General features: G+C 41.7%; 1 protein-coding gene across 1 annotated transcript; it reads right to left on the minus strand.

Annotated features, from left to right (window-relative positions):
• Window positions 1–1,420: 1,420 nt before the first annotated feature.
• SRD5A1 (steroid 5 alpha-reductase 1) lies at window positions 1,421–22,043 on the minus strand. Its single transcript, XM_054578345.1, has 5 exons — window positions 21,610–22,043; window positions 13,406–13,572; window positions 10,067–10,168; window positions 7,491–7,641; window positions 1,421–3,365 (listed from the first exon to the last, which is right to left on the minus strand). The coding sequence occupies exons 1-5, from the start codon at window positions 21,888–21,890 to the stop codon at window positions 3,299–3,301; spliced, it is 768 nt and encodes a 255-aa protein (XP_054434320.1). The 5' UTR covers window positions 21,891–22,043; the 3' UTR covers window positions 1,421–3,298.
• Between the last annotated feature and the right edge of the window lie 163 nt (window positions 22,044–22,206).

The raw sequence follows: 22,206 nt of genomic DNA on the forward strand, positions 1-22,206 counted from the left end.
GAAAACTCTAAATCCACAGAAGAAAATTCCACATAAATACTCTCTCTCCATACATAGGAAAATGAACAAAAAAAATCCTATAAATAAAATCTCCAAATGGTTGAAAAGTAAAAAGCATTACTTCGAACAGAAATTAAGTTTCCTAAAAATATTTAGATCAAAACAAAACCTAAGTACATCTGGAGACTATTTAGGATCATAATGATTCAAACATTAAAGTGAAGGAAATGTGGTATTACTTAGCAGAAAAACACAGCCTTACAAGCTAAAGAAACGCTTGTTAAGAAACTAGTGCCCTGGCTGCTGTGGCTCAGTGGCTTGAGCACTGGCTTATGAACCAAACGGTTGCTGGTTCAATTCCCAGTGCAGGGCACGTGCATGGGTTGCAGGCCAAGACCCCAGCAGGGGGCGCGCAAAATGTATCCACACATTAATGTTTCTCTCCCTCTTTTCCCGTCTCTAAAAATAAATAAATAAATAAAATCTATTTAAAAAAGGGAAATACATGAAGCATTCCTTCTAAGCAGTAATAAACACAATGTCTCCCCCAAGTTCCAATGAAAATAAGATAAAGCAGATAAGAATTAGGAAATTACCATAAGAAGAGTTAGAGTAAAACAACAACAAAAAAACCTTAGAGTATCTAATGAAGAAAATAACCCACGAGATTAGAATGTCAGTGTGGACATGTTCCTACAGTATGCCATTTCCTCTATGCCTGCTGGCAAACACTCTTTCCTATTTCTGATCTGTATCAAGTACATTTGAAAATCTCGAGAGAAGTATAGAACTTACAACAAAAAAGCAAAGAAGTAAACCCAACAGCTAGAGTAGAAAACAAACCAAGAGCCATGTAAAAAAAAGTAACAGAATGCTCAAAATAGTAATCTCAAAAAAGGCATTCCTGTTAAAGCCACACAAGAATCCTGATGAATACCTCTATTATTCAAATTGTACTTAAATTTCTTGCTAATATAAGGAACAAACAAAAGGAATAGCTTCAAATGTTGCAAAACAAGAACTTGAGCTATTTGCAAATGATATGACTGCAAAGATAAAGAACCTAAGAATAATGAAAATAAGTTGGAATTTACCAAGTAATTTCAGGACCATGGCTAGAGATGACAAATATACAAACCTCAATAGCTTTAATTCATCCTAGTTATAAAAAGCATTTGGAGACACATTCTCAGTCAGGACAAACAAGATGTCAAATATCTAAAAATAACCTTAACAGAAATGCACAAGATTTATAGAAAGAATGTTACACAGTTCCACCGAAATAGGTAAGAAAATTTGATGTTATAACATGTTTAATGTAGGTCGGATGTTTGCAGGGCTAAAAATGTTACTGTCTGAAATAGAGTGAAGAAATGTAAATGTAGAGTAACAATGAAGATTATAACAAAAATGAGTGGACTTTTGACAATTTTTATTAATACCCTTAATTAGTATCTTACCACAACTGAAGACAATTGACTAAGTTATAAGGAAACAAAGGGTAGAGAGACAAGATAGAGCAGGATTTCTTCCCATGGTAGTAATCCATCCAGTGTGTGCTGGGAAAGTAGAAACCCTGCGTCAAATCTTGAGATAACCCAAACTTTTGTACACATGGGCCATTCCAATCAAACAGCAGCATTTTCAGAAGGAGCATTCAGCAGTGGGCTTCCGTGGCTCTCAGACACACATCCTTCTGGCCAGGTGCACCTCCTCAGGACAAAGGGGCCCAAATCCATCAAGACTGCCTCAGCTGTTTGAGTTTCCCTGAATTCCCATTTATTGCTTTATGGTTTCAAGGAATTGTTTGGTCAAAAAATGATCCAAAGTTCATTTAATAAATTTTCCCCACAAAAATAGTCCACTTTTAGTGAAAATGAAGCACAGCAGCATCCTGTGGAATTCTAAACCCTAAGAAACCCACAGAGAACAGAGTTACGCAACAACTCATGCGAGAGGTAGCCTCGAGAAGGGTGGGAGAGTGAGGGGATGGGTGCTGGGGGTCTCAAGAGCTGCGGGGCTGGAAGGCCTGCTTCCAGCCCAAAGGTAGCGGTGAGTAGACCGATGGGACACCACCTCGGGTGTGTCCTGGAGGACTTCTGCAACCTAGTACTGCCAGTGGGTCAGAGGTAAACAGCCTCTTCCAATTCTCTTCCAGTTTCCATCCTGCCAATGTGGCAGCAACTGTGCGGGCAGCACAATGAACTCATTAGATGTTCACAGAGAGCCTAGAGTCAACGGCCTTCTAACTGGAGATTTCTTTTAAATATCAGGCCATGAGTAGTAAATTTAATTACTGCCATTTATTTTAGTGGACCTTTCAAGTGCATCTAAAGCAAGAAATTCTGCTTCAAGATATCGTTTTGCAATGCTGAGAGGTACTTAAAAAAAGCAGCTTCAGAATTTCTAGTTCTACCTAGAAGTTAGAAGAAAAGGAAGAGCATCTCAGATCAGAGAATAGTGATGACTTACTGCAAGTGACCTGAGACTGGAGGGCAGAAGGGGTGGCTAGAGGGGGAGCAGACTGCCCTGCTCCACCTGCCTGCTCCCTCCCTCTGGCCTCCCCAAAATTCCATTTGTCAGGGACAGAGCAGCTTGCTTCTTATAAATGCCCCAGTGTCCGGCCTTGCACTGCCCTGCCAGTAGTCACCTGCTGGGCCAGAATGGAGCAGCTGCAGATGCCTTTGGTCCAGGCCTCACCTGGGCCTCACCTGGGCCTCCTGCATCTCCTTCCTCCATCCCCAAACCCTGCCTGCACAGTAGCCCACAGGGAGAGCCCATGTGTTCCCCTGACTCCCTGGCTTACACTGTGGGTACCCTGGGCCTCTCTGACCCAGTGGGATGAGCAGGACCTAGAAGACAGATCATGCCTCTATGGGGGGAAGACACAACACTGCCTTTGACCTTGGAATAACTGTTCCAGGGAGTTTTATAAGGGGTAGTGGAAGGTTTTGATCCATACAGGCCCTCAAAGACGGCACGTACATCCTGGCCTTGTGCGCACTTCGCTGGACATAATCGAAAGTGGTTAAGTCCAAAATCAGAGAAATGATCAGCAGTGATTACCCAGAGTTCCAGATCCCTGCCCTGGTATGGAGCGTAATATCTCAGCCTATATTTCAGTTTGATGAGTTTGTTATTAGGTAGCTTACAAATTTACTAGGAAAACAATTCTTAGGGCCAATCTTGAAAAAGATGAAGTAGCAGGAAAATTACAGAGAAAGAATTCATTTATATAATCCCTACTGAAACATCATCAAAAAGTTTCAAGTCGAAGATAATTCCACTGACAATGGACTTAAAACAAAAATGGAATTATAGTTTTTCTGAATTTTGGATAATCTTCAAATTTCTGAAGGTACCACCTACAATAAGAAAAAAGGACATTAAATAAAGGAAATGATTTTATCACTTAAACGTTTAACACTCTAACAAAAGGAACAATTTTTTTTTATCATAAAGGCAGACAGAGTTTTAAAAAGTAGTAATGAAAACTTTGACATTTCAGATACATAGGTTGATTTTGTCTATATAATGAATAACTAAATAATTAGTGATTATAAAGTGCGATTCACAAGTGGCCCATATAATTCACCCTTGTGTTGGCAAGGGTAATTACTGATGTGTGACAAAGATGCTGACTAGCATATGGTGGAGCCATCTTTCCAGACCCAAGAAGCGTGCAGATTAGGGGAGAGGAAAGGAACCTGGTAGGTGTGTCTTAATTATTTTCTGGAGACTCTGACAGTTCTCTTCGGACCCCAGGAGAGAGCTACTGCTTTAGACCCAGGGTCTGCGGGAAGGGCCCCCAACCAGGTGACTGTTAAACAGATCTGGGAAAATGCAACATGGGGTCATTCATAATTGGGCCCTATACTCAGAACAAACAGGTATTTTCCATTTTGATATAATAATAGCAACAAAGGCATATTCATTTGTTTTGGGATAACAGCTATTTGGGAAGGGTGGAAACTAAGTGGATAGAGTAAAAATTTAAAATAATTTGACATGAAGAAGAAATAGAAAGATGGAGTTTCCATAAGCACAAAATAATGTTAAACAGAATAAAAGCCATGATGGGAAAAGACTGGCTATTTGTTAACATGGCAGCAACACATGACAACAGCACACAAAGTGAGTGAACAAAGCCCTGTCGATTTTAGATTTTGGAGAGGTTTAACACTATAATCCACAAATAGAGAATTATGAGGGACTACCAGGTTTACTTTCATGGTAGTCTGTACACCCATGTGCTGTCTATACACCCAAAAGGACTTGTAATGAGAAAAGTCCAGGGGAGCTGGGCAGTGGACCGGCGGCTAAGTCATAGCAACGATGGCCTTTTCTAGTGCAATGATGTGCTGCAGACAAGAGTGCCATGGCAGATGTGGCCACAGACAACAGCAGTGCAGAGTATGTAAATGTGCACAAGACACATATTTACTCATTAGTCCCTGAAAGTTTTTATAGGTCTGCGTGAGTGTATGAATGTGTACTCCCCCAAAATTTGTATGTTAAAAAAAATCTAACCTCGAGGCAATGATATTGGGAGGTGAGGATTTGGGAGGTGATTAGGTTCTGAGGCTGGAGTCACATGATGGGATTAGTGCCCTCATAAGGGACCCTAAAAAGCTCATTGCTGCTGCCATGTAAGGACACAGGGAGAAGGTACTGTCTGCAGCCGAGAAGAGGGTCTTCCCCAGAACCCAGCTAAGTCTGATTTCAGACTTCCAGCCTCCAGAATTGTGAGAAATAAATGCCTGTTATTTATAAGACACCTTGTTTATGGTGCTTTTTGTTACAGGAGCCTGAACCGACTAACACAGACTGTTGCCGACCTAGGACATGGACCATAAGTAAGTTTCTAAGAGCTTCCCCATGAGTCAGCAGCACCAGGCACTGTGTCAAGAGAGGCAGGAGGTGAGCTCCTCTCTCCTAGAAACTGCCCCGTGAAGAGGGACACATTAGCCTCAAAAGGCAAGAGTGGAAGCAGAGGACAGCTTAAATTCAAAAAAGCAGGACAGCCACACCCACATGCACCCGCAGGATATTAGAGGACCCAAGACAGCCACGCAGTGACGTGCTATACTGCAGGCTGGGTTCCCTGTGCTGTTTCAAACAGCCTTATTGGAGCAGAACTTTGTCACCCAGTAAGACTGTTTGTCAAATATGTTAAATTTATTTTACAGAAATCATCCTACAGGAATAAAATATACTTTGCTAAATGATTAGAGTAAAATTTTCTCAACTATTTAATCACTGAGAGCAATAAATTATATTTGAAGATTTATAATTGTGCGTAGATGCATAAACATTTTTGAAAAGGGAACAAGCAGTACTATTTCTATTATTTTTCTCACTCAATTTTCTATGTCCAGAATCAAAAAGCTCTCACTTATGTGAAACGGACCAGGGCTGGATGCCAATCTTTTTTTGGTCTTCATTTTGTTATCGTGGGGCCTGACCTAATGCCTCCTTGCCTTCTGGTTGAAAGTGAAATGACCCCTAGCCGAGCAAAGACTGCCCACTTCATTGCATTCAGGTTATGCTAAATCTGAGATAATTTTTTATAGTATTTTTCAAAGCAGTTACTGTTTTTCTGGCTCACAAACAGCTTCATGTTCCCAAATTTCTCTCATGGAAGTCTTTCTCTGGTGGAAACAGTCAGTGACAGTTGAATAAACATTTGTAAGTGCTCACAAGTCATGCTTTCTGTACTTGAGTCTGATGAATGGGACTGTGAAACCAAGGCAGCATTTCATAAACATATTCTTTTGTGTCCTTATTCTTTAAACCATTACATTATCTATCCATCAGAGCGCCTTAAGGATACACTGAATTCATTTTTAACTTAACAAATAGGTAAGCTTGTGGTCATTCTTTATTTCAACAGAGATCCTCATCAGAGGCTGTCCTTGCTGGCTGGGATACAAGGTGCAGCTTTGGGGCATGACAGGGAGACATCTGTACCAGGCCTGTTGCCCAACAGCTGCAGAAATGCGTGTGGCCTGCGCTCTGGTCCAGTGCATAAGCGTGCTGCCCAAGGCTGGTGGGAAGGAAGCCATGTGAAAAAAGGTCTTTTTACAATTCCTTCAGGTTCTGCCCTCAAATCAGGATATGTTAGTACTCAGCACAGCTGACCCAATGTGTCTGACTTGGAGCTTAATGATCAAGATAATCATTTGTGAAGTAGATACTTCCTGTCAGGCTGTTACAGGCAGAAATCTGTTGTAACAAAATGCTGTTCTGCTGCAGTAATAGTCCTGTGGACTGTTTATTCTGGAATCAGTTTATCTGATGGGCTAATTAGTTGGGTTCACAGGATTATTTAAAAAAAAAAAGTTTTCATTTTGTTTTCAGGTTGCAAAACCAACATTTGTAAACATAGTTCCACTAAACTTAATCAATCCATTACTCAATAATTAAACTCGGTTTTGCACCAACATTAAACATCAAACAAATGACAAGGAACCCTGTCAATTCATGAATCTTTATGCAAGGAATGCCTCAAAAAATGGAATTATGTATTTTCTATTTCTGGATGTTTCATATTCAAATGTTAAGAGGGATTTTCCTGTTCCATTTTCATTTGAGGAAGGACTGTTACAACTGACCTGGCATGCTCTTCCTCAGTCTTCGCCTGATCCAGTTTCTTAAAATATCACCATCAACTCATTTATTTTTATTACTAGAAACTAGCCAATATGTGCCTCTTAAAATGTGACATAACAAATGTCCAGGAGTAGCATCTTAGCCCCCAGAGGCGATGGCAGCCAGGAGAAGGTGGTCACGGAGGAGGAGGGGAGCACAGATTCTCAGGGACAGAGGGCCTCACGCTGGGCCGAGATCAGCCTGCTGTTGTCATCATTGTTGATGCGTGAAATTTGGCTTTGGTTTTTATTCATTTTCTAGGACTTTGTAATGTATATATAGTCTAAAGTGCTGACATGTTATTTCAGCCAAGCACGTGTAGAGTATGACTCTCTCTGCTTCCAAGGAAAGCATGAGGGAGCAACGCGGGGAGTGCACGGGGCCCGGAGTCCACCAGGACCCCGGGCAGCACAGTGGAGAGCGCCTGCGTGCAGGGGCTCCGGGGGGCGGCGCCGGCCCTCCCCTCCTGCTGCAGGCCCCCTGCGCTCCCGTTGCTGTGCAGTCAGTGTTCCTCCCTGCAGTCAGCGTGTTGCAGGTCGGATCCCAGATGCCCTGCTTGACATTTAACTTGACCCTTGAGTCCAGAGACCAGCAAGTAAAATCAAGGAGGCTCAGAACAGGGTGGATAAAATGATAATGCTGACCTGTATCAGATGATTCCTTATAGCTGGGTTATTCTTTAGATATTTGTGTGGTTTTGACCTTTGTAGCCGAAGCATTACATAAAATGAGATTCAGCAATTTAAATTAATATTAACATTTCAACAATCTAACCTTAAAACAGATATAGTAAGGTCGGAGAACGAATTTAAAATGTTAAAAAGTGTTTTGAAACTTACTGGTGGTGATCTTGTGCTCTGGGGACTAAAACACAAATGGTGAAGAAAGCAAAAGCCCCACCTTGAAGAGACCAGCTGGCCAAGCCAAAGCCACACCACTCAATCACTTCTCCAAAGTAGTTGGCTGCACTTACGTATTCAAATAAGCCTCCTAGAAGAAAGCACAGACCCAGCGGTGTGTTGACTACAAAGTGATGCCCAGGAAATCACTTAAAGATAATGGTAAATACTTACCTGGAGAAAATAAATTCAATTGTGGGAAAATATAACTTTTACAGAATTTTAATCAATAAAACACATCCGACATTACTAGTTCCACTATTTCATATCACATTTTCTGGTAGTAACTATCTACCTGTACCAATACCTACCTATTTATCCTAATAGAAAATGCTAGTTTTCATATACTTCAATATATATCACTTCATTAGTTAATGGATCAAACTGACAAAATCGGAGCAAGGACAAAGAACACAGAGTAACAATTAATGAACTAAGTTGATACAATGGACCTGTATAAAACTCTAGACCAAAAATTGAGGAAAATATGAATCTTCAAGGACAGAGTCATTCATTCATTCATTTGTTCATTCACTACTCATCAAATCGTTACCAATTCATCAAGTCTACATTAAGGACCAGACCATGGTGGAGGCGCTTGGGTTATACTGTGGATAAGATCACCCCTCCCCGACACCTGAATATGAAACGGCAGTGTATTAAACAAGAAAAGCACAGAGGGTGACAGAGGGTGTGGAGTCCTGGGGGGAGCTGAGCAGGGTGGGAGGGCCCAGAAGTTGAGCTGGGGGAAGAGGGAGGTCACGGTAGTAGACAGTGGCTGGGGTCAGGCCTCCCTGGGGAGGTGTGGTTTGATCTCAGACTTCCTGGGAGGGCTGGGCTACAGTCTGGGGTGGGAGTCCTCCAGGCAGGAGAAGCAAAGGCCTTGAGGCCAGAGGGCAGAGTCACACATTCTGCCTGGTGATCACCCGCAGGGCCCCAGTTAAAGTAATTTGAGATTTATAGAATTTTTTTGGTCATTTGTTCCTTTTGTTGCTGTTCTTCTTACGTGGTTTCCAGGTAGGTAAATAGAAAGTTTCCAAACTAAGCGTGGCTGTGTACTTTCCAGCTCCAACAATTTTTAGTCTTACCTACTTGGTTTCTTTTTTAGGAGCTCTATTGGTTTCTAACTTATATTTCCTTAGTCCTTTTTATAGTATATACTTTTTTTTTAAACTCATAACTTCTATCCCTTTTTATTTTCTTAAAATCTACGTATTCACTGTATAATCTGTTCCTATTAACTCTAAGGCCTGAGGTCTCTCATGTTTAATTGTGCTGCTACTACTCTCAGTGCCAGATTTCTTCATCGGTTCTGCAACCTTCCAATAAGGCTCTCATTCCTTGGCACATGGCCTGTGGGGCTCTCTTAGGCTTGAGTAGATGGCAGGTCCCTTTGGGGATCTGGCTGAGCCGTGGCCCATGCACGAGGGCACCATACACCAGGACCACATAGATCCTAATTCATTCTGACCATCCAAATGCTGCGGATTTGGGTTGCAAAACAGCATGAGCGCAGCTGGTGGTGACAGATTCTCACAGGTGTGCTCTGGATGCCAGAACTCACTTAGATTTTGCCCTCTGATGATGCCTTCCTTCTCTGACACCCCACTAATACATTTAAAAAGACTTTAAAAATTCAACCAGTGACAGCAAAGCATGTAGTAAAGAAATACAATACTAATCTAAAGATAATATGGACTAGGAAACCTGATTTATTGAAATTGTGCCGGGAAGCAGCTAAAAATAACATGAAAAGGATAGACAGATTTTTATTGATGTTGAGAATCTCGTGGTTTGGTAGCTTTTTTCTTACTGATTTAATTAACCCTTTGTATGTTATGAGCAATAACAGCTCTCAGCTAACCTAGGAAACTTGGTTATCTTCATTTTATATATAAAGAAACTTGAGCCACCTCCAAATTTCATCCAAAATTTTTGTTTTCAGAAATAGGATCAGTCAAGGTATCTATCCTGTCATATTTTTTTTAAATGAAGTATTGGATACCCCTTGTAAACATAAGTTCTTCCTCATACTCTCTCTTTCCAGGGATAACTAGAATTTCCTTTTTGGTTAATAACCATTCAGTTGGCCAAAATTTATCATTTTAATAAAACGATAATCATAATAATTGCTATTAATAATAGTGACACATATTAAAAACTATAGCTAATCCCTGGCTGGTAATGGCTCAGTTAGCTGGAGCATCGTCCCGTGCACAAAAAGACTGTGGGTTCAATTCCAAGGCAGGACACACACCTGGGTTGCAGGTTTGGTACTTGGTGCAGCCGTGTTTGGGAGGCAACCAATCAATGTTTCTCTCTAACATCAATGTTTCTCTGCCTCCATTCCCCTTTCTCTAAAAATCAATGAGCATGTCCTTAGGTGAGAATTAAAAAACAAAAACAAAACTAAAGCTAATACATACTACACTTTAGTTATTAGATCTGGCAAAACTAAAACAGCAAGACATCATGCAATGCAATTTTAGAATTAATTTTCCATTTTCAGTACATACCCCTTGGAATTCTGTATCCAGTCTCCCCTGGCTGCCTGAGATTCCTTAGGATATGATCTGAGTGAATATTTATCAGCATGCCCATTAACCACAGGACAAAACCTGAAGAAAAAACATACACAAGAGTATTGAATGATACACTACAAAATTTACAAACCCATGCTTGAATGAACAGTATCACTAATTCTTTATATTATCATATTAGTATGACATATACGTCATAATTGATAGTAAAAATCAATATAATAAATACTGTCTTATATTTACAAGGACAATTACTGCTGTCAGATATGCTAATTAGGGCTTTGTTTTTCTAATACTATTAATTATCTGATATTGTCAAAATACTTTGACCTGATGGCCAAAATCTATGTTTTTTTAGGATGACTGGTATGATTAGAAATATGACTATGGTTATAACAACTGTATGAGGTATGACTGCCCCTCCTTTTGGCAGAGAGGGAACATCTCAGGGCATGCTCCATCATGACGCACATCTTGGAGGGGCGCTGGTTCCTAGGAGTTAATCTCTGGTCCTTCTCTCTCCTTTCTTTAGAACTGTTAGAGTATTTTTATGCACATCCATGGCTTCCCCCACTGCCAGTTTCCTGCCACTCATCAATCAGCCTTCCCAGGTCTGTTCACCTGCCTCAGCTCGCAACAAAATCTTCCAAGTCACTGCATGCTCTTCTAAGCACCCCATAGCTTCCTGAAAGCTTTCCCTCCCATTGTGAAAGTCTTTAGAGGGTTGCCATCACTTACACTTATTAATATCACATCAATTAATACGAACGAGAAAAGGCAAAATGTCAAAGTAGTGTTTTATGAAAGAAATAACTTGATTTTGATAAGAAAAGTTAACTTGAGCTGTAGCTGGTGTGGCTCAGTGGATTGAGCACTGGCCTGTGAACCAAAGGGTCGTCGATTTGATTCCCAGTGTAGGGCACATGCCCGGGTTGCAGGTCAGGTCCCCAGCAGGGGATGATCAAGGTGCAACCACACATTGATGTTTCTCTCCCTCTTTCTCCAGTCTTAAAAAATTAAAAAAAAGATCACTTGATTATTCTGAGATATTTAAAAAATGTGAAAGGCAGATGCTGCTTTATAGTGACATTCAATTCAATAGGAAAAAAATGTATGATTGGGATAACATTATTATTAATTAATCATCAGTCATCCTGATGGCATTAAGTAGTTTCTCACATGAAGCAGGGTCACATAAAGCACCATGGTCTATGGTAAGGGTCTTAAGATCTCCTTCTGATTCTACCACTGTAGGCTGCTTTTTTTCTAAACAGTTTGTACCAAATTCTGCAATGTTTTATAAGTCACTTATAGAACCCATAAATTTATAGCTGATTTATCACCTTTTTTGCATTTCAGTTGTCTCCTCTTAGTGATATGGCCCCCAATTTGAGGTTCCAGAAAGAACGTTTTCAAATTTCCATGCTTACTTTATTCCTCTTGAGAGATAAGCTCCCTTTACTGCCTAGATTGGCATGAAAAGTAGTATCTGTGCTCATCTAGGCTAAACATTTAATTCCATTTCTGGGGGTCTTAAAATTTTTGTATAAGATCTTTTAGACTAACAACTTTTACTGCTCTGGAAAACTTTTTGTTAAGATGTCATCATCATTATTTGCTTCATTAGCTCTTAAGTATTGTGAATGTATTCAATTATGTATTCATGTAATTTTATGTTTGTCTCCTTACAAAACCTATAAACTCTGTGAAATAAATATAATGCAAAAAAGAGTAACCTAGTTTGTTTTCCAATTTTCATTTTATTTTTCATTTTTGATTCCTTCAGTTCAACTGCAAAGAATCAAGAGGTCTATATACAATTTACTAGTGTCTTAAATTTTACACCAGCTTCTAAGGTGTAAATCTGCAGGTGACGTGACCTGTCTGTAGAGCTACTTTAAATGACATTCACATTCACAGACCAAAATGATTCTTTTGTTTTGTTGTTCATCAAAATTATTCAAGCAATTCACCACAGAAATGATTCCTGTGAGAATCACAAATAAACATTAAAACCCCTACCTTTTAGATTAAAAAATTCTTTTCCTCTTGTCCCTCCCTGTCTACTTTTGGGGAACCCGTATGGTGAGCAGTTTTATCTGCTACTTACTCAATTTAGATGGACAAGCTGCTTAACCCTCTGATTCTCCCTCTCTCCTTTGAAAGGACCTAATTTCTACCCTTCTAAGGATGTTGGGGGAACCTAAGGCATGTATGTGCTGCAGCTCCTGGCTGATGGCCAGTCCTGTTCTTTCTCTGCTTCTGGTGGGCGGGGCAGAAGAAAATCAGGTAAATCAAGAAGATATTTGGGGGTAGTATACAAACAATGTAATTTAATCTAGCGTTTCATGGTGGCACGGATTTGTAAATCTAGAAAACAGTCTTGATATCCATCCTTCCTTTGATAGATGAATAAGCAGGTCCCTCCAAGTAAGAATTCTCTGGGATGACAGGGTACTGCCCTGGGAATAAAACTTTAATTCACAGAAAAAACTATGAGAAATGTAAAAGTACTTTGTCAACAACAAAGTACTGTTAAGTGTTAGTTTTCTCTATTATTATGAATTTATACCAAGAAAAAGGCAAATGAAATATAAGGTAATTTTACAGAGCTCAGGGTAAAAGGCTGTGGGACAGCTTAAAAATTTGAAGGATAATTTCATACCTCTTAGTATGCAGCCATGGGGGCAAGTTACATCTTAATATGTTAGAATTTCTAAATGCCAGGAGGATAAACTACATAAACATATAAAAGAATCTCCTTATAAACAAGAGCCCTAAGATCACGAATTTTTAACACTCTTGCAAATATTTTTGATGGCTAATGTTTTATCTTCATTTTTGCTCAGAACTTGATTTTAATTAGAACTTGAAAAGGTACATTAATTTATAGTAATTGATAAAAATTTCAAAACTTACTAGAAGTAAAAGTTTAACTTCGTACAATCATAAATATCCAACTGCCTTGTTGGAAGATGACCCAGTCTGAGTTTTCTCTCACAATCTAGAAGAAATCGTAGGAGGTGCATGGCTCACTTAGATAACATGGCCAATTTGTGCCCAAGTCTCCACAAGTCTTCCAGGTGCTCTAGCTGTTGGAGCTTGTTGCTATATTCAGGTTTACCTTAAGAACCGGTATTTGTATTTTCAGTGTCTGAGTGGGCACAGGTGCGGTGGGAGAGCATGACTCTCCCCCACCCCAGCACTCCATTCCCCTGGGAGCTGGGTCACACATCATCACAGACTTTTTCCTCTCTCAGCAAGTGTGGGCGTCCTAACTGGAAACGACTGAAAAACATCACTAACGTCATTCACCTGTTAGGAATCGGGGGTCAGTGACCCAGTCATCAGCATACTCTGCATACTGGCTTAAGTATCTGCCTTGCAAGTAGCCATTACAGGTACAGAACAGGAATGCAGCTACACATACGTACAATGGTGTAGACTTCCCTCCTCGGATCAGAAACGGAAAAATCAAGGACCTTAGGAAACAAGAAATAGAAACAAATTAAAAACAACAACAATGAAGAATATATTCCTGCAATTCTGTTTTAAGTGCCTTGGGGTTTAAATCTTGTTTCCTTGAACAAAAGTCATTCTCAGTAACACTCCTACTGATTATCTGTTAAAGGCACAGTATCTAGATTAAAAAAAAAAATTAACCATGTTTCAATTAACATACACCATTGTGCACAAACTCAGAATGTGAAACAGACACATCAAGTTAGAGAAAACAAAGTTTCAGGAGGCTGTCAGGATTGCCATTATCCTAAGACCCATGGTTCCTTCTAGTCTGAGCAATACAATTTGGGGGACACCACTTTATCATCCATCACCATCACTTTCATTTACTAAGCACCCACCACCTATAAGGCCTCACAGCTACCTGCATTTTTCAGCCACGTCAACCTTGGCATTGACTTCTTGAATAAACAACTGAGTAGTATCGGGGAGTGATATCACATTCCCCCTAGACTGCACCCTATTTTGGGCTCAGCCAAAACAAAGACTTTTCTTAATAAGAAAAATTGTCCTCATCCACTATTATCGAGTTTTGAAGGGCTTTGGAAATTAGCTTTTGCTGTGGACTTGAAGATGTTTCTTAGTGAATTCAACCCAAAATTACAAGGTAAAACATCTCTTGCATGCAAAATTTATACTGTATTAAAGGCATCTTAATGACAACCGACATTGTTTGAATCACAAGTCATGTCAAACAGCTTTATTTTCTATGCCGTTCAAGTTAAAAGAAGGGGTGAGGTCTCCATTTTTACAGAAATTAGCAGTGGATATAATTTCTAAGCTCAAACTACAGTGTTTTCAACCGTGATTTCCATACTTCAAAAGTCACTTAACTGTGTAATTGAGAAGTTGCCACCTAATCTTCAATTGGAAGTATTAATCTAAAAAATAATGACACCTAAAAGGCAAATATCAAGAAAAGTGTCTAACAGAATTTGATAAATGTCTTTCAAGCAATGAATATGCTCAATTAAAGTCATAAACTCATGGAATGACATCGTATTTGGCAATGCCTACCTGTGTGAAAAGACATTCTTTAAGATAAAATTTCATTGCAGGTCAGAACTAAGAGGTGAACACTTAAAACAGATTTAGGGAATAGGGAATACTAACTCTGAAGCCCAATGGAGTGAAATGTTATCCCCCACCAAAAGGAATATTCCATCCTTCTTATTACACTTGCATGACAAAACTGCCTTAAACATTGTATTTTGAATTTTGTCAATGAATATTTTGTGAAAATTTGTTTTCTCTTTTGTTATAAATATCAATACAATATCCCTTTTGTTGCCTGTTGGCCCACAAAGCTTACAATATGCACTATCTGATTTCTTTAAAAAGTTTTCCCCTCCTTAGTCTAGATTAAAATAGTTACACTCTGGAAACATCACTTTGACTTTCTTAGAAAAATGCTCTTGCTCAAGATGCCGCACTTGGGCTGCAGGCAGATGCTGCAGTCTGGGACTTGTCTGTGCTCGCGGTGCATCCATGTGCATCCATGTGCATCCATGTCCTCAGTTATGCAGAGTTGTACTGCCTTCTGCCCCAGTGTACACCCTGGGGGAACCTGGAAAAGACATTCATAAGGGACCATGAGAGAAGATTTACCTCTCTTTGGTCTCATGTGAATGCCTGAAAAGTGACCATGAACAGAAATGGCCTTAAAAAGGGTGACACAGGTCTCTTCTGCTGCTCTCTAACCTCTGACCTTGAAGAGGACAGTGGTGACGCTGATGCCACAGCCAAGGTCAGGAGCAGAAAAGGCGGGCTTGGGCAAGGTTGCCTATGTTGTTGCAATGTTGCAATGTTGTTCAGAGCTCCAGGAGCGAGAGAAAGTTCTCCATCCCATGCTGTCCTTCCCCAAGCCTGAGCGACCCCAGGTGGACCGAGTACTCCTGGCTCTGAGGACACATGAGACCAGGTCTTCAGTAGACAGATATCCAGATGCAGCATGTCTTCCAGAGTGGAGCACTCTGCTTCCTCCCAGCAGCTTTCAGATTATTTTCTCTTTTTGTGTTACTACCTTTGATTTTACTGCTTTTCCTTGGAAATCATTGCAGCTCTTATCAGAAAGGTTTTCCTTTGACCTGGGCCAATTAAGAGCCAGAATGGGGGTAGAGAGGGTGGCTTCTAGGCATGGCTTTTATCTGAGACTTCATCTAGATACAGGACAGCAGCAGCTCGAGGATCAAAGTGGATGCCAGGCAGTTTCACATGGTGAGGAACTTGGGGATGTGGGATCAGGCTTAGATAGTAAAAAAGGTGGCAGAACTGCTGGACTGACATACTTAGCACCTGTCACAATCCAGGATGCAGGGCCCAAGGTGTCTCAGTGACAGCAGGTCTGGGTATTCAAAAGCCTTTTCTCACAGGTTGTCTCATCTGCACTCACAGTCTAGGAACAGTGGAAAACAAGCATTCCCCCTCTTTTGGCAAAGGATTAAGTCAGAAGTCGAAAATCCCTTAACATGGAAGCCATCTTTCAAAGTAACTATTTGTGTAATGTGTTATAAATCCATTTTTTTGTTGTTGATAATGAGCTGAAGCCTATACAATATTAACCAGGTCCCAGGGAACTACTCATCAGGCTGGCTGTGGGATGCATATCAGCACTTGTTCTCCATCAAGCTTTAATTTTCCCATTTTCTTTTCTTTCTGTTCCATGTAAACAAATAGATTGACTTTTCACCAAGTTACTTTTATTAGTCATGGAAACATGCACATCTTTGTGTCTGCAAGGCAAGGGGGAATGTGAAACACGTCTGATGAGGGGGTGAGCCAAGGGCTTTCAGAAGCCTGAATCTCTGGAGCTCCCAGAGCCAGAGCAGTCTGCTGTCTGTCTTCCCTGGGGTGCGTGTACCCGGTGAGGCATGCCATAACAGTGCTTCCCGTGGGTCCTGATCAAAGTGATCCCAGTAATTCCTAATCCTACACTGCATGCCTTTTTTGACACTTCAGAACTATTACTACTACCCTATTTAACAGATCAGGACCTGGAGGCTCAGAGGAATATGGAGGCGTGGGCAGTGGAGACAGATGGTGGGGAGTGGCAGGCTTGAAGGCAAGGCCACCTTCCCAGGTAGTCTATCCACCACATCACAAGGATTGAATGAGAAGTAAGACGGGGGCAGAGCTGGCACTACCTATTCACACCATGGTATAGTAGATAGTTGTTAGAAATCATTTTTATTAAGGGTTTCTGCTAAGCCAGAAAAATACTAATTAAGTGACAAAAGTGAGATACGGGATTTTGCTTATGTTTGTGTATCTTTACTGCTGAGAAAAAATAATCAAAAACTTATTTAGAACAATGAAAGAGATGGGAACGAGATACGCCCAAAATACTGTCATCATTATCTCTAAGTAATGGAATTAGAGGTGGTTTTCATTTTCTTTCCTGAATTACTTTGTATTTTCTAAGTTTTCTACAGCGAGCATGTACTTCATCCATAGGTTTGTTCACACACAATGCTGACACAATGCTGGCCAGTACTTTAAGTCAGCGCTGACCTATAACATTCAGAAAAGACCAGGTGAACAACAGGGAGAAATGGGATTCCCTGGGCTGAAGGCCTGCAGTTGCTTAAGGGAAGGGTTTAGAGAGAATCTGGCAAAATTAATTAGTAGGCAAACACACAGAGTATCTGTGGGGATGTTTGTGAATTTTAAGGGGAAAAAGTATCCTCTAAGCACCGAGGAAGGAAAATGAATCACCAAAAGAAAAGTCACCAAAGCTGTTATGTGTCTGTTTTCACTATGGAGTGACATCGGAGTTCTGAGCTTCCGTCCACTCTCCTAAGCAGTACTGAGTGGTTTCTGGGACTTTTCAGGGAACCAGGAGTAATACCTACATGAAACCACTTAAGTGGTAAACAAACAGTTTGCCCGCCTGCTACAGGTGATCTGCTTAAAGGGCAAAGACTTGAGGGAAAGCATTCCTTTCAGAGGCCTAATGCAGCCAAACACTTGGAGTAACTATTCCTTAAACATTTAGAGTCAGACTTCGTAATCCCAGAAATAAGTTCCATGCCTGTTTAAATCACATAGTAAACTGTTAGAATTATCTCTTGACATGTTTCCCCAATAAACTGGAATAATAACACCCCCGTTTTCTGGCAGTGAGAATATAGGGCATTCATTCAGCAAATGAGTTAATTCTCAAAACAAAAGCAACTGGACATCACCTCCCAGGACAACACAACACAACACAGCACCCCTAAACTTGGGAAACAAGGAAATATCTAATTTGATGGGTTGGGAGTAATTTGGGTAATAGCAGATGCAATCACTTTTAAATGTTTACAACTGAGAATGGTTAATTTTAATAAATGACTGACTTTTTACTCAACAATTTGAGGTCACTGAAATGTATACCACTTCTAGATTTGGATCAGTTCCTTTTTCTCATCTTTCCTTTTATAAAAAACTCTTTTGTAATGAAGATCAAACTACACAGTTCCCCATAATGCTACATAGGTAAATAAGCCCTTTGCATTTTCAAGGCAAGGTTAGGACCTCAATGGATATTTCACTGCATTCGATACTTTTGTATAAAAGTTTTTCCTTCCTCAGATTATTTGAATCCACAAAGCACAGGTCAAGGATTCAGTGTGCCCGCCACTCCCTCCAGATCTCTGTTTTTTAACTTTTTATCTTCCATATGAGACATTTAAAAGTGAGGCTAGACCAGGCTCTCCCCAAGAGGCCATGAATAGAACTGAGCAGGAGAAACATGCAGGTGAACTAGGTGAGGTTCTCTGAGGCCTCATAAGGAGGGATCCTGTCAAGTCATTGGTCTGCTGAGCACACACCTCAGAGTGGCTGTCAGGAAGAGGAGGCCTCGTGGGGTTTTGAAAGTCTGTAATCTGGTGGCTATTCAATACTCTCCCTCTGTAGATCCCAACGGGTCATGGTAAAGACAGTAACAACATGTGCTTAAGTGGGACTTTGTTGTTTGTCATGGATTAAAATGTTCCCACCAATGTGCTTCGCCATCCACCAGCAAACTGGTGAGGGCCCTGGTGTGTTCCTTCCCACTACTGTCTCTTCTTCCTCTTCTAGTCAGGACTTTTCTTCCCTCCCTGGCTCTTCTGCCAAAAAGATCCTGCATGTTCTCCACAGTCTATCTTCTACGCCTTGACTCCTTAGGACAACTGTCTTTATATCCCCAATAATGTATATAGTGCTGGGTACATGAATCAATCCTCAATAAGTGTTTTGTGAGTGAGTACATAAAGATGTCCAGGTTTCCCCACTCCTTGAAGCAAATACCTTTCCCACTGACTGTGAGAAGCCCCTCAGCCTGGTTCTAGTCCTCCCCAACCCCCTCAAGAGGCTAAATCTCACCTAGGGCAGGGCTTGGCCACCTTCCTCAGAGTTTAGCACTTGGGCCCTCACAGACATCAGCCAAACTCTTAAGTTGCCACCACTCAGTCCTGGTCAGAGTCTCTCTTTGGAAAACACCTCCTGGTTCATGCTTCTCCTGCCACCATCCTGATTCCGGCTTCATTCTTACAGTCTCCACTCTTGTTCAGGCCTGTATCACTTGCTTTGTCCTATATAAATGAAGGACCCCATTAACTGTTTCCCAGTTAGGCTGCATGGTTTGTAACAAATACTAACTGCAGCTGGCGCTTCTGTTCTCTTCCAAGTGCTCGCTGACTTAGGTCAGATAACTGTTTAATAAATTAGTTGGTTAGGTAGAATGGAAAACCTTTATCTTTTCTATTTGGAAAACTCCCATGTCCCCAGACTGCACAGACTATGTGTACAGTAATATGTGTAACTTAAAAAATAAAAAACGCAGCAGCTCAAAAACTGCACCTAACTGGGCACATCGTCAAGGGCGAGTTTCTAAAGCCACTTGTCCAGGCATCAGGGGTCGTAGTCCTAGCAATCTCTAGTCCAATGGCCTTGCATAAAACTCCACAAGTGACTTCGGCCCGTTGGGAGGCTGCATTCGTTCTTTCACTAGTGAGCCTAGAATGGATTTAACATCATGCTTTAAGTTCAAAATCTTCTGTTCCAGGCTTTCAAGCAAAGCTCTGTAAAGTGCTCTCTTCATTTCCAATGCCATTTCTGCAAAAGTTCTTCATTGGCACTCGAAGCTAGCAGCAGTTGTGTGTGAAAGATACACAGAGTATGGACATGGATCTGTCCACTTGCATGACAAACTAAAATGGTATTATTTATCATGTATTCAGCATTGAGATTTGCCAACACCCTGAAAGCATTTTGCGGAGCTGCCTTTCCACAGGCTGGTGTCATCACTGTACCTGGTTCATAGATGGGGAAACACTATGGAGAGCAGCTTACTAGCTCATCTCAGGTCCCAAGTAATGGAGATTAGATAACACCTGGCAAAATAACTCCAAAGCTTGCTTTTAGCCACTAGAGAAACGGACAGATGGACAGATACAGGTTCTGGTATATGTATGGATAAGTGTATATAAACACGAGAGTTCCACTGATATTTGAATTGCATCCACAAATTTGGTAACGCTCAACCACATTACCAAAAAAATCCAACATAATGACAGAGACTTTGCTTAATGAAACATTCTTGGAGTGTCACGGGCAATGGTCTCAGAAATGATTTGTTGAACGTGAATTCTCCCTAATTAAAACGTCTGCATAAAAGCAGGTGAGGACACATTGCACCAGGCAGGACTCCGGTGTCCTAAAAACCATATCAAATAAAGGCTCATAGAGATGCACACACTCACACCCACGTGCAAGTGTGCTTACTTCTTCCTACCACTTTAAGCAGTGGGTGTGGTAAGGTGGGACCCAAAATCAGAGAGGTTCAGTAACCTTCCCACATTCACACAATTGAACCCAGCTCACTTGATGCAGAGGGCTTTCTTTTTAACTATGCAGCTTTCTGAAGTCTGAATTAAAAATTTAAAATTTTGATTTCCAGCTTTTGTTTAGACATTTGTTTTAACTGTAAAAGCCAAAGCCCAAGAACTGGACAAAGTCCAACTTATGAGAACCTGAAGATCTCAGTGGCAGCCATTTAAAAATTCTTCCCAAGCCCTGGCTGGTGTGGTTCAGTGGATTGAGTGCTGGCCTGTGCACCAAAGGGTCGTGGATTCTATTCCCAGTCTAGGGCACATGCCTGGGTTGCGGACCAGGTCCCCACTGGAGGGCGCAAGAGAGGCAACCATACACTGATGTCTCTCCCCCTCTTTCTCCCTTCCCCTCTCTAAATATAAATAAATAAAATCTTTTAAAAAATAAAATAAAATTCTTCTCAAAAGCCAAAACATTTGGGAGGCATGTTCAAGATTTTATCTGTGTTAAAGTCATTGCTTGGAAAGCCACTTCCACAGTCTTGGGCGCCACGCAGAGGTGAAAGTCTCAGAAGTGACCAATTTCTGCCTATGGATATTAATCAGGGTATTCACAAAGTCCTTTCAGGAAAGCAGCTTTCCAGGTGATCACCTAACCAGGAGAAAACAACCCCACTAACAAGAACACCAAATGGTAAAGGGAGAAAAGGAGCCAGGAACATTGTGCAGGGGGGTTACCTTTTTCCACTCTGGCCTTAAACAAAGTCCAGTGTTACTGAGCAGTTAATACTTTCTAAGCCGAAATTTAAAAAAAAAACTCTCTTCTATTACCCCCACCCTTTAAGTCCTCTTTGTCTCCCCTACTTTTCCAGACTAATTCTTATTTCTAAGCTAAGTCCCTGAACCGGGGGACAGGGGTGAGGGGCCGGACGTGTAGGGAGAGGACAACAGGGACCGAGGAGAGGAGATTTCTCAGGAAGAGGATGCCAGGGAAGGGTCTGCAGGGAGAGGGAGTCTGAGGGGACAGGGTGGGGAACAGAGTAGAAGCGCCGGGGATGAATGGGTGGGAAGGAGCTAGTAAGGAAAGAGGGAACTCTCGCAGAGGGAGCCAGAGGCACAGGGAGAGAGCAACAAGCTAGGGGACGCAGGCAGAGGGAGCGGAGCCAGGGACACAGAGAAGGGCGCGGGGCCGCTGACCATTACCTTTGCATGTAGTGGACGAGGAACATGGCCAGGAGGACGCGGTTGGGCCAGCGGCGTAGGCGTTCGGCCGCCGTGCAAGCACACAAGAAGAGCGGCACGACCAATGAAGGCAGCTCCTGCAACGCCCAGGCGATGGACGCCTTCAGTCGCCAGCCAGAGTACTGCGATGCGTAGCGCCCATAGGGCGAGCCCACCAGCTTTATTAGCACGAAAATCGGGATGCCTACGGCGCACTCCAAGTAGGAGAGGGCATCCAACAGGAACCGTTCCGCCAGCTCCATTGCGGAGAATGGCAGGCGCGTTCCATCGCCGGGCGGCAGTCGAGCGCCGCGCACAGGGTTCCGGTAAAGGGGCGGGAGGCGCGGTTCCGTGAGTAAGAGATGCAAGTCCACGTCCTAGCTCTGATCCGTTGCTCTAAGGAGGTTCCAAGGTTGGGGATGCGCTGCTGGGACAAGTCACAACCAGACGCCGGCGCTCGCACCGTAAGATGGTGGGCGGGGCAGAAGGCGGGCCTGCAATTCTTCCACTCCACCCACTCGACAGAACTCCACCCCCGAACAAGACCGCCCTAACCACTCTGCGCATGCGCGACCACGG

Source organism: Pteronotus mesoamericanus, unplaced genomic scaffold (genome assembly GCF_021234165.1).
Source record: "Pteronotus mesoamericanus isolate MK-2021 breed Mesoamerican mustached bat unplaced genomic scaffold, CSHL_Meso_final contig_50, whole genome shotgun sequence".
Taxonomy (NCBI): Eukaryota; Metazoa; Chordata; class Mammalia; order Chiroptera; family Mormoopidae; genus Pteronotus; species Pteronotus mesoamericanus.